This window comes from Amyelois transitella, chromosome 11 (assembly GCF_032362555.1).
Source record: "Amyelois transitella isolate CPQ chromosome 11, ilAmyTran1.1, whole genome shotgun sequence".
Lineage (NCBI taxonomy): Eukaryota > Metazoa > Arthropoda > Insecta > Lepidoptera > Pyralidae > Amyelois > Amyelois transitella.
The window spans coordinates 2071755-2086127 of NC_083514.1; the positions used below are offsets into that span (position 1 = coordinate 2071755).

Consider the following 14373-nt stretch of genomic DNA (forward strand, 5'->3'; position numbering starts at 1 on the left):
TGTGAGCCTAAGTCGCCTTTTACGACCAAAAAAACAGAATTAATTAAAAAAAAAATATAATACATCCAAATTGAGTCCCCAATTCTTTAGTATAGGCAGCTGAAATAATTACATTAAGTATTACATGAAATACTAATTTAACTGATTCGCGTATTTATGAACTCTTCATGCTTTCGATTAAAAATGAAGCAATTGGTCATATTATCGTCTTTGTTTTTAAATCGCTTTAAAAACGCCATTGTAATACTACTATGATGACAAAGTGAAAATACACCGCTTTTTTTAAAGGGAGTTAAATCAACAATACCAAAATTACTGGATATTGCGACAGTCCCGATGCGCATTGATAAAATTGTAGAAGGCATACGGTTCGTTAGCCGCAGTGGGAAAAAGACTATTCTGATACGAAGTTACTCGAATTTGTACCTCATTTTCTTAAAATTCTACAACTTGTTCCTTATCTAAAAGGAAAGATATATTCAAAGATAGGTATATCTACTCCTATCTATATCTATGGCAAAAAGGCGTCATCATAATCTACATGCATACAATCATGTACATATCCATTACGGGGAAGACAGAGCTAACAGTCTTGAAAAGACTGATAAGCCAAGTTTAGCAGTAAGGATGTAACCAGGACTATATATAACCAAGAAGAAAAAGGTACATAGTGTAAAAAAATTGTAAGAAGTTACACTGTTACAAGATTTGTTAGAAATGCCCGCGATACAGGCAGAAGTTAGTTACAACATAAGACGAAATTGTAACCGAATTTTTAATGAGCATGTTACAGCAGTATACCAATTGACCTGAAAAGAGCGGGTCATGTTTTATTCAAAGGAAAGAGGAATTAAAATGGTAGGTAGCATTGTGTAAATTATAATAGTTGCATTCAGCTCAATTCCAGGCTAAATTGAGCTTCTGTTATGCAGCACAATTCATACAAATTAGTCTAGTTAAAATGCACTAGTTGCCATACACACAATAGTTAAGTTCTTCTTTTCAAGAGATTTCTGAGAAATTAGATAGATAAATAGATAAAACTCTTTATTGCACCATAAGAATATATCTTCCCCTCCGGGAAAGAGGCGTGAGTTTATGTATGTATGTATGTATGTAAGAGTAAAACATACAAAACAGCACAAAGCAGAAATAGATCGTACAAAGGCGTACTTATATGCAAATATAACTACAAACATTCATATAATCACGTCTATATCCCTTGCGGGGTAGACAGAGCCAACAGTTTTGAAAAGACTGATAGGCCACGTTCAGCTATTCGGCTTTAAGATAGAATTGAGATTCAAATAGTGACAGGTTGCTAGCCCATCGCCTAAAAGAAGAATCCCAAGTTTATAAGCCTACTCAAGCATACAAATTCTTTTTCATCATGACCTGACCGGGAAGCGAACCCGGGCTGTTCTGAAACGTAAGCACACTACCCACTACGTCACAGAGGCCAAGTATAAGTCTATTAGTTAATTCATTATTTCTTCTTTAATGTTCTCTTTTACCCAATAACGAATTAAATTTACAAATAATATTGATTGCAATTGAATTAAAATACATACATATTCATAAAATCACGTCTATATCCCTCGCGGGGTAGATGGAGCCAACAGTCTTGAAAAGACTGACAGGCCACGTTCAGTGGTTTAGCTTAATGATAGAATTGAAATTCAAATAGTGACAGGTTGCTAGCCTATCACCTAAAAGGATCCCAAGTTTTTAAGCCTATCCCTTAGTCGCTTTTTACGACATCCATGGGAACGAGACGGAGTAGTCCTATTCTTTTTTTATTCGTGCCGGGAACCACACGGCACTGCATACAAACATACACATACATATGATCACGTCTATATCCCTTGCGGGGTAGACAGAGCCAACAGTCTTGAAAAGACTGAATGGCCACGTTCAGCTATTTGGCTTAATAATAGAACCGAGATTCAAATAGTGACAGGTTGCTAGCCCATCGCCTAAAAGAGGAATCCTAAGTTTATAAGCCTATCCCTTAGTCGCCTTTTACGACATCCATGGGAAAGAGATGGAGTGGTCCTATTCTTTTTTGTAATAGTGCCGGGAACCACACGGCACACGGCACTGAATGAATGAAAATAATACAAATAAGTATTATTGGAACATAATATTGCAAATGGAGGTACAATTTGCTCACCCACCATATAATCCCACGCATTGCATTTACATATATGTATTTAACAGATAATTTGTCTGTGCGTACAACAATTATGCTCACGAGTACGTATTTACCATTTGTTTTGTTCCTAATGATACAAATAGATAATAAATTCCGCATACATAAGTAAAAAGCGAAAATAGGTACGTAAAATAAATTGAATATAAATTTGGATTAAGCTAAATAAATATGCATAAATATGCTTATAAACTTGGAATTCTTCTTTTAGGCGATGGGCTAATGGGATAGTAACCAACCCATTAGCCCATCACTATTCAGTCAGCCAGTCACTATTTGAATCTCAATTCTATCATTAAGCATATCAACTGAACGTGGCATATCAATCTTTTCAAGACTGTTGGCTTTGTCTTAATGTATGTATTACCGGGATTTTCCGTTATACCATGACGGAACAGCGAGTACAATAAAATCCTATAAAAAAGTTTCAGTGCCGTGTGGTTTCCGGCACCAATACAAAAAAGAATAGGACCACTCTATTTCTTTACCATGGATGTCGTAAAAGGCGACTAAGGGATAGACTTACATACTTGTGATTCTTTTTTAGGCGATGGGCTAGCAACCTGTCACTATTTGGATCTCAATTCCATCATTGGGCGGAGCGGCTGAGTGTGGCCATTCGGTCTTTTCGGGACTGTTGGCTCTGTCTAACTCGTAAGGGATAAAGACGTGACTATATGTATGTATGTAAAAAATCACAGCTACTTACTTAAATCAATAAACGCAGTGTTGAAAGACTTGATAAACAAAAGGACCCTTAAATAAAAATAATAATGATAAGTAATGATTGATGTGCTCTAGTGGGGTCATAGGCGTTGAGAGATTTGAAAGAACGATTTTATTTATAGATCGTCAGCGGTGCCCGGCTATAACGTGTGATTTGGCTCAGGATCTCATCCTACCTCGACCATGTATCAATGAATCTTTTCTGTACATTAGTTTAAGCGCTAACCGATGGTCTTACTGTGAGGGAAAACATCGTGAGGAAACCTGCACATGCAGGCAACTGAATGTGTAACTATGATCTAATATGAGTAAGGTTCTCCTGCAAATGAATCCTATACTACTTTAGAGTCGTTTCGTGTAAAAACCTGCCTCACTTATTTCAGGATCGTGGCCACTCCTCTCCAGAAAGTAGAAGACTTACAGGATCTAAAGCCAGGAAGATAATGAATGATTACATTCTACCAAGCCACAATAACTCGTGGGGGAACTTGCTAGTATAATATAGATTTATGACCAACTTAGGCACTTCCTATACTATACGATAAGTATATGCTGCGATAAAGATTTCAAGTGTATGGTAAGTATGTATATTAAGTAAGTATTTGCAAATAAAGTTAAAACAACCCATATTGCTTTCGGTCACGTTTCTCAACATACCATACGACACCGGTAACCGATTCCGAGTACATTGCCAAGATCAAGCCGTGAAAAGAACCTTTAAAACTTCACTCAAAAGAAAACACAATTTAATAAAAAAAATATCGCAGTTATTTACACCTAACGCAAGATAAAATACAGTCCGAAATCGCTTGTAGAACGAAAGTTGATAAATCATCACCAATAAGAGTGTATGCCAATGATATTATGCGTAGACACGCGTAAGGGCAAGTCCTACGCTACATTTGTTTAACACGAGACGAACAAAATTGAACCTTAAATCATTATGAGAAGGCAAATTTTTGCTTTGGTTTGTATTAACAAAAAATGTGTAGTTTTCGAAATTTTAAATTCTACAGCGAAACAGTGGTGATGTTAGGTTAGACTTTAAGTTCATGTTATTAAGTTGTTATTAGAATGTTGGTTTCGTCGGCTTCTGTAGGTCGGATAGGTAACGTTAATCCGCAGGGTACGTGCGCGGGCGCGTTCCCTAACGGACGCGGTGTTAAGGCGACGCGTCACGCAGGGATCAAAAAATAATACTCGAATTTCGTTCAATATGTTCGATAAAATATGCCCATTAGCTATTCGGAGCCAATGGATATGAAATTGAGACAACATGTCAATATTGAGTCAGTTATGAAAGGATTATTATCGAATTTCTGTTTTCAAATAGGGTGGTTTTATATTATACTTATTAGATACACACGTCTGTATATTTTTCTGTAACAAAACATTGTTTCTCATAATAAATAAGTGATGGATAGCCACTTCGCTTGACACTAATGGTATCAGTTTCCCATTCAAATAATTTACATCAATATCATGGGAAGACCATCAATAAAACAGTACAATCTCGAGGCTTCCAATTAGAAATAGTTAACTCGACCACAATACGACTTAAACGGGCGTTGGACGGTCGCATCTACCATCCATCACCGTCATAGCACATCATTTGTACTTAGCCGCCATCCGCCCCGGGCTATCCCGGTATTGAGTCCCGGGACGCCTTTGACTAATAGTACTAACTGATTTATTAAATAAATTAACGTCCTCTTGATAAACGAGCATTTTAAACGCAAATTGTGTTGCCAATTCCATTACTGTAACGGCTTGGCCTTAAATCTCGCGTAAGGCTTTATTTTTCTTTGAGTTAATCTCGTTTTTCATTCCAGCCAGTTATTCAAAATTAGAATCACGACATTTTAATGCAATGTGTTTTCTGCCAGTTAAACAGGAAAGCAAAGGTATTGCCTTACAATTTTTTTTTGTTGAACCGCCTTTGTTGGCCACAGACAAAAAATGTTTTCACATAAAGAGAAATAAATCAACAGCCGTATAAACTCACCCCCGATTTACGGACGTGGTTTAGGGCGCATATTGCTAATAAAAACAGGGGCGACCCCAGTACGAAGCGAAATGGATACAATAAATAAATGGCGTAATTAACTCTATTCATAGATCAAATTATCTGCCGTATTTAGAGCGAGTCCCACAAATTCGAGCGTGTTACAGTAAAATATAGATGTTGTAGAAGAAATAAAATAATTTAGAGTGATTTACCTTTTGCTTTAGCAACCCGTTTCAATTGGAATTTACGATGCTAAATATTTTTTCATAAGGATTTTCATATTATCGTAATAGAAACTCGTCTAAAAACTTTTTCAATAATAAAGATGAAACATTAAGTTATTTAGATATTGTATCCTTTTGTTTATTAAGGTGTCAAGTGGTGATATTACAATGAATATTATAATTACTTCTAACTAAAATATGGGTTCTATCACCGTAAGTATAGATATTTAGTGAAACCATAACTTATCCCAAAATAGCTAGACGCGCCTCGAACTCCTTTACAGAGAGGTGAGTATGCAATCGGGACTTACACTAAGAGGAATAAGAAATTATGACCAAACTATAGTCATTTAGGTTGTGACAGATTTTTCGGACAGACATATTTTTTCTAAAATCTAAATCTGTATAAATATGCGAAAGCTGTAGTAATACCTATGTGAACTCATATTGTTTTGAACTTCTGACAAAACTGACAGAAGTAATGTTACAAAAATAGTGTTATTTCAACGCTTGTATAAAAGCATAGATTCTGTACAAATTTTATTTTATACAACTCGAAAATTAGGATAAAATAGAAAGAAATTCGCTTGTATTCGATTCGTTTGACAGTTGGGGGCGGACATTTTGTATTGTGTTAGCAAAATGGCGGATGGAAAGCCGGATGCGCGGACATCTGCGTCGTACTTCGACATTATTCGGTAATTGTTTGGAACAAATTAATTTGTACGAAATACTATAAATGTAATGTACGAATTGTCAATAGCCTATCAATGGAGTTCCATTAATCTTGCAGACTGTTAATTCTATTGATGAATTATCGTGGGTGTGGGAACTTGCAAATTCATGTTTCGTCAGAGTGACATTTACAATACCTATCCCTTTTCATTTAATCTATCCAACATGACACGGCTTCTCCCTAAGGAGGATATAGTTCCTTAATTTCCTTTAGTATTAAAGTTTAGACACAAGGTCTTCTCTTATTTGATGATATCCAAAAAGATATTCTTGCGAATGTAAGTTGGATGACATGTCATTTCACTGGACTAGCAAACACAAGACATGAAACAGCAAAAATCTTGAATACTTCAAACTTGAAGCTGGAACTTGAGGCTTCGGACACCTTAACTGGTCGACCATCGACACTAAACATGTTCATGTAATATTGGCGTTCTTGTAAATGAACCCGGCGCCAGACAGATCGTCGGCCAAGAAAGGCAATATCTAAATAAAGGCAGCCAGCAGTAGGTCACATGTCGAAATAGACGCCTATGGTAGTGTTTAGCAGGTCACTGCAAATCGTATCAGCTTTATTAGTCAATGATCGATATGAGACACTGTGATACATTTATTTATTGAAAATTTGACCACTAGATAGTGGTATTATATAAAAATTCCTAAGTTGTAGGTATCGGGGAACCTAGACGCTAGAGGTTAAATCTGTAATTTAGGTTTACTAATCGACAAGTGCATAAACACACCTCTTTTTCTTCGTCCATATTCTATCATTCTTTGCATGCAACCTCATCAGCTTAGGGAACTTGTGGCTCGACCTTTCGCCTGACAGTCCCTGTTTGGTCAATATAAGAATATTTTTATTATCTTTCCCCTTTCAAAGTATTTTATGATCTGGAAAAAAAAACGTGTAATTTGTCATAAACGACTTAAAGAGGGATACTGCAGGCAAAGTATAAGGTACATCCTATAAAAGAAAAAAATAAGACGCGTACCAATTTCAAGACATCTTGATGTAACATTCGTTCCCCTTCCCCTACTAAACATGCCAACATTAGTGATTGTTTCACAAAAAAATATAAACGAGCAAATAAGTCAACCCAATACAGAAAACAAACAAAAAGCACCCTAATCGTGGTGCACAGAAAAAAATCTCGTGTTACAAAACGATCATAAATAGTAGCAGTTACCGAAATAACGTTACGGTTTTAAAATATCATAATATGATATTTTACATTAGTCGTGTAACAGTGGACTAACGACAAACGACAATACCGTATTCTCGAAGTGTATGTTGCCTATTTCAGCCAGATTTTTGACAATAATAAGATATGTTGATAAATAATAAACTTTTCAACTGATTTATTAAATTTACCGTATTAGGCTACCAAAAACTCTTACCATTATGTGCCGGTTTAAATCCTATAAAAAGAGATATTATAGACATTTGATACGGAAACTCCTAAGTTCTATTTTATATAAAATTCAATGTTTACACTATATTTATACAGAATTTCATGGAGATTGGTTTCGTTGTTTTTACGTGAAAGATGAACACACTGTCATATTTATAATATTATGATAAATATAATAACACTTTGCACGTAAAATAGTTCTCGCAATGGGTGGACAAGCATATGTAGCATTTCCTTTGAATCTTTGGACATATAAACTGATATGAATGTGTAGGTGATGCGAAAGCAGTAAAGATATAAATTGATACATTATGCAGAGAAATACTCCTACATAAACTCGCCCAATTAACTCGCACATTGTGAACACAATTTAACAGCGGTTATTATTATCTGTTAACGAGTGATAGCCGAATGTCGTTTTCATAACTATTGAGTGTTTCATGGCTTCCTGTTGGTCTAAAATGATGAAGGAATGTGCTCTAGTCAGCGGTTTGATCAAATGTTATTATAGTTCTATAAAACTTCCTAGTTTTCCCTGAATTGCAACATTAATATGTCAATAATGTTATATGGTATGGAGGCTTTGCATTTGGAGGTTAGTATCAAAATGCTGAAATGATGTAAATATATAATGGTTGCTAGCTTAACTCTGAATTTTTAGCGCTGGCAACACTGACGAATACTAGTATTTATAGGCCTAGCACGAAGAATAGCGGAAACCTTGCTATGCAAGCGTGCTATTTACGACTGGTATCAAATTTAACGATTTGCCAGGCTAATAGAAGTAGCTCCCATGTTATAAAATTATGCAGTTTACTGTTTATATACACTTACATTGTAACAGTCATAAACTAAACCTCTATGAGGTTTGTTAGATGCATTTATAATCAGTGTGTGGTTCTTAGCATCTAGATTGGCTTAGCCTAAAGTCAAACGACTCGCAGGCCACGTTGCGCTAGCTTGATGATGGAATTGAGACCTGGAGATTTGACACGCTGCTTGTTTTAAGCCTTAAAGAGAAATCCCAAGGTTTCAACCCTTTTCCTTGATGGATAATACAATCTGCCTGGAAAGAGAAGCTACTAACTTTTTTGTAGGCGATGGACTAGCAACCTATCAGTATTTAAATCTCAATTCCATCGTTGAGCCATACTTACCACTGAATATGGACTTTTAGTCTTTTCAAGATTATTGGCTCTGTCTGGCCCGCAAGTGATATAGACGTAATAATATGTATATACCAGCATAAAAGTTTTCACTATAGATGAATCTGCTGATTCAATAAGTGACCTCTTATGACCACAGAAAAGGGATGGCTTGACCCAAAAAGCACATAGCAAGTCAAAAAATTCATTTTCAAACTTTTGTTTAGATATAGAAATAATGACGTGTGACATTCCATTACAACATCGAGCACAAGTGTACCATGATTCCGCGATTTTTTCTATCAATTGACAATCATTAAGAGTAGTCTAACAAATGACGATTTTACGATCATTCTGTTTCAAAGAATTGTTTTTGTATACTTTTGATAAACACATCATCGTAATACGAACGTTTTCGTTGGCACCGGAATTTAGGCAAATCCTGTCTTTCTATACTCCTCCTATGCCACATAAGGAACCTATCATTTCTTTTATACATTTAGATATACCTAGGTATTTTAACTTGCCAACAATCTTCAGACAAACTTATGAAAAAAATATAATAATTTCCAATAAAGTTATTGGTGATAACCCAGGCGAAAACAAATAAGTAAATCAGAACGCGATTAACATAAATGTTAACCCGCTTACTGTTCAATGGAGTGTAACATATCCAGGTGTATGTTACCTGACCTGACAAGCAAGGGTAAACCTCCCACACGGTACGTCTCAACCCTTCAATGCTGAATATTAATTAACATACCATCAGTATAAAACGGTAGACGTCTCAACTCCTAACACATTCGTAGACGATCTTCGAACAGTAACAGTTCTTGTTAAAAGACTTTTGTATTCCAAAGAAGTTAAAAGTAAAGTAGTAAATAATGAAACTCCAAATAGTGTTTGTCCTGACTTTGGTGGCGGTAATGACAATAGTAACAAGCAAGACGACACACCAAACTTATTGTGGTCGAAAACTGGCCAATGCTCTGGCGATAATGTGCCTTGATGAGGACATTGGAAAGAGATCTTACAACAGTTTGTTGGAGTACGATGAGTACTGGCCATGGTTGAGCAAGTCCAGAGCTCTAGAAGGCATTCGAGGCAAGAGACAGGGTGGAGTGGCTTCAGAATGCTGCGATAAACCATGCTCGATACCAGAACTCCTGAGTTATTGCTAGCTTTGAACTTGATACTGATTGTTTAGTTGCTGAATAAATTGTTAAGGTTGCATCAGTTGGGTTTGATTTCTACATATTTAATAAGATAAATTATATCAGAATTGAAGAATATTTTAAATCGCTTATGGAAGAAAATGTAACTGATAGAAGAAGTGAATAGTAAATTCTTAAGTTTATGGGTAAGTTTTAATAACATTATGTAAGAAAATTCTTATTTTAAATGCTCGGTCTGACAGTATATTATTCCATAATTTAAGCATATTTGTTATTATATTATGTTGCATATTTATAAATATTATTCTATTATTTTCACAACAAGATTTACAATCTTAGTATCAAAAATTTTGCACCACATTATTTCCAGAAGTTTACGACTTGTAACAACATTAGCAATGCAATAAGTTGTTACCTCATGAATAATGTGTATTAATTTAGTTAAAAAGTTAAAATAGCCTTGATAACTTTATTTCACTTTATTTTTATTTAAAAAAATCTTATAGATCAACATTGTTTGTAGCCGCAATGTGATGTAGCATAGGGCAATACACATTATTTCACAATTCCAAGCAATTATCATGAAGATCTTCATCCCACAAGGAATTCCACAGAATTGTCCGATGCTTTTGTCGTTCATAAAAACTTGGACCACCCATGATAACCCACAATTCTACTTATTCTCACTAGCCATCAACCATCCCCCGCAGTGGCAATTTAAGAACAATAACATCAGTATCTCCTGCGCAATATTTACATTGCATATTGTTGTTTTTTTTTTATTTACATATTATATCCCCTACTAATGTAAATGTAAAAAGTTGAATGTAATTGTGTTTGTTACTCTTTTACGCAAATCTATTAGACGGTTTTTTATGAAATTTAATACACTGGTAGAATGTTATCTGGAAGAACATTAATAACAAAATAATATATAAAGTACCTAATTTTATATGTTTTAAGTAACTGCCTGTACTGGACAGGGCAAGATTTAGGTTCCCGATTCCGTATGTAATGAAAACTGTTTATAATATTATGTAAAACATCAATTTGCTTGCGGACAGCAGCCATGTTACTAAATGTAAATGCGTTTCGTAATGCATTGTGCAAATGGATCTAGTTTATTTTGTATTTCGAATACTTTAGAATTTAATTAAGAAATTTGCTCTTTAGATTCTGTTTAATAATTACACAATATTCGATATCTATCCCTTTGCCGCTTTTTACGACATCCATGGGAAAGAGATAGAGTCCTATTATTACCTATCCTACTAGTATTCTTTTTATTTATTAGTGCCGAGAACCACACGACACAGAGTCTAGAAGCTTGAAATTTGCCATGTAGGTTACATATGTGGTCTAGCTGTTCATGGTATTTTTTTATTTTACGTGGGCTTTATATAGTTTGATCTATATAAACTATAATTATCTATATTGTGAATAGAACAAAAACCCAATTTAATGTACTTAACAACGTGATAATAAGAAGTTATTATCCAAAATATGGTTGTTAAAAAATAGACAAGCATCATAAAAGCTGTTGACTGCCAAAGCTGCCCAAGTTTCCTGCTTTTTGTCCAAAAATATACAATAACTGGGGTTATTTAAAATTGGTTTTTGTCGGTAATTACCCGTTTGCGTGATGGGAAACATCAGCTCAGGAACGATTAGGCGAAGTGACTGCAAAGTGAAAAAGGGAAAGCCTCATTTTGACATTTAATGTGACTGGATTTGTGGGTTTTTGTAAGGGCTTATTTCGATGGAATTCTGTTGGTTGTCATGATGCTTATGAGAAAGGACAATTATTTGGACTTTTAATAGCTTTTGGTTACAACTTTGTTCGCGTGATGGATATAGAGAAGGTGATTTTTTGAAAAATATAAATATACCAATCATTAGTATAGAAAATATATATTTTTTAAAGTTCTGATTCTAAATACACTCTTGCGCAGCGTATTGCTATTGCAATACAGCGCGGGAATGTTGCCTGCGTGATGGGAACCCTTTCTAGGGTCCAAAATTTAAATAATTATGTTTTTAGTTTGTAAATTTAGAATAGTTTTTTTTTATTATTAAATAATTAATATTAGTTTATATTATTTAATTAGGTATATTTATTATTAGTGCAGTTAAGTGAAAATCAGTTTGATAATATTCTGGTTTTGCCACACATAACATGCGTAATTCTCTTGTATAAGGCCATTAGTATTTAAATAATGTAGGTAATCATTTTGAATAGTAAGAATAGAAGCTATCTTTAACCTTAGTCTTGCGTTTCAACGATAAAGTTTTAAAATCAAATTGAATTCGCAAACATAAAGCTATGGAAATGAACTTTACAAAAGAATGATGATAATGGTTTGCCGAGTAGAATACAAAAGGACACTGTTTCTTTGTAAGTCGGTTAAGCAAATGATTGAGTTATTACTTCCGCATGTCAATCTCAAGATTTACATGCCAAACAATGGAATGGACTAACGGTAGTAAAATCTCAAAATGCGGAGAGTTACAAAAAAATAATTGTGTAACGTAACGAAAAAAGACTGCTTATCTATCACATTATAGTGATGTGTTATCCCAAGAATCCCAAGTTTGTAAGCCTATTCCTTAGTCGCCTTTTACGACATCCATGGGAACGAGATGGAGTGGTCCTATTCTTTTTTTATTGGTGCCGGGAACCACACGGCTTCACCAGACATGTAACCAGTTGTTATTTGAGTTAGTATATTGCATAGGTACAGCCTTATAATTGGTTAGTTTGAGGTAATTGCAGTCAATATTAGGGTCGGCGTGGTATCTGTGGGTACAATCTGAGATTAGTCGGGAACTAATCATGACGACCGGTTTAGCTTGCATAGATTGCGCCTTGACATCTCAATAAAGTCATGTATTATACGTACATACATATAATCACGTCTATATCTCTTGCGGGGTAGACAGAGCTAGCAGTCTTGTAAAGACTGTTAGGCCACGTTCAGCTATTTGGCTTTAAGATAGAATTGAGATTCAAATAGTGACGGGTTGCTAGTTCATCTTAGGCTTAATGATGGAAGAGAGAATCAGATAGAGATAGATTGCTAGCCAGACAGTTGTCGTAAAAAGCGACTAAGGGGTAGGCTTATATACTTGGGATTCTTCTTTTAGGCGACGGGTTAGCAACCTGTCACTTTATACTCGTATGAATTTTAATTCTATCGGTAAGCCAAATAGGTGAATGTGGCCTATAAGTCTTTCAAGACTTTTGAGGTCCAGGTCAGCTTGGAAGACGTCGATGATAGAACTACACGTTGATGATAGAACCACAAAGATGTTGATCATACATAAACTATCAAATTAACAATTTGTGCTAAGTCGAAAATAACATGGAAATCAATTAAGTATATATTTTTATTTTAACTTTATGCACGAAAAATGTACAACAGGTGAACTTAACACGAGGCATTCTATGCCAGTCGAACCTTTGTACTAAACTGAGATAGATGTACGGCTGGTGTCATAATTGTCGTTAAAATTTTAAAACTGATAGTTTATGATCAATAATCTAATGTTGATCATAAACTATCAGTTTTAAAATTTTAACCAATTTGCAAAATCAATCAGAAAACTGTATATTTAGACATTAAACAAATTCCTATAGAAACTGTTGAGTTAAATTCTGTTATCGGATTAATACTAAGATACAGTTGCGAGATAACTAGAATTAACATAGTTACTCGTGTCGCGTTTTATCTGTGGCAACATTTAAGTACACTACAGTAACTAACACAAAAAGGCTAAATCTGAATAGACTTGTGGTGGCGACATCACAAACGTCACACATCAAGAAATTGACGCGCTCAGCCAATAGCAGCGCTAATCTAAATCGCGCAAATAAAGATTTCACGGATTGCAGCATATATACAACCTTCGACGCAACAACGTCTGTTGCGTGGTTCCCCAGGCATCACACCTAGCCTGGCGGAAGTTCTCCCCTTAGGTGGTGGTCGAGCCTAATCAATCATCGCCCCCGCTGCAGACTTTAGATGCGGCAAGTACTAATGAATGAGACGTCGCAACCGATTGTTGTGTTATGACACCAGCATTCTTATATTGCAACTCAATTCTGATTCATACATATAATATGCATTTATCTCTTACGCGGTAGACAGAGCAAACAGTCTCGCAAAGACTGTAAGGCCACGTTCAGCTATATTGGCTTAATGATGTTATTGAGATCCAAATAGTGACAAATTGCTAGGCCATCGCCTATAAGCAGAATTCCAAGCTTATTAGCCTATCATTTAGTCGCCTTTAACAACATCAATGGGGAAAGGAGAGAGTGGTCCTATTCTTAAGTACCAGTTTCTCACCCTGACGTTATTTTATAGCTTTACAACTTAGAGAACTGGGTGCGATACAAGATGATACATCTACAGTTTTTAATTCAATATGGATAGATTTCTACAGTTAAATCGCAATATCATGCTTTCTAAGAATCTGAATATTAATACAACCAAAAATTTTCCAGAAAAAAGATACATTTAGCAGAAGATCTTCCCATTGTGTTGGTACTTCGTCAGAAATTTTGTCCGAAACTTCGTTTCAATTAATTCAATTCAATTTGACCCTTATGATCTTCCTCACGATACGAATTGGATACCTAAGTCAGGTTTTTATACGAAGCGACGGCTGTCTGATCTTCGTAAATTTGTAGGAAATCCTCCTTACCTACATGAGAACATAATTACACTTTATAT

The 14373-nt window shown here is 35.2% G+C and overlaps 2 protein-coding genes across 2 annotated transcripts in view; one reads left to right on the forward strand and one right to left on the reverse strand.

Moving 5' to 3' along the window:
• The window catches only part of LOC106135150 (netrin-B), a 152957-nt gene that overhangs the window by 122588 nt on the left and 15996 nt on the right, over positions 1-14373 (reverse strand). The gene's annotated exons all lie outside the window — the stretch shown is intronic.
• On the forward strand, positions 9347-9643 carry LOC132902267 (bombyxin A-1 homolog). The gene has a single exon (XM_060946662.1). The coding sequence runs from the start codon at positions 9347-9349 to the stop codon at positions 9641-9643; it is 297 nt and encodes a 98-aa protein (XP_060802645.1).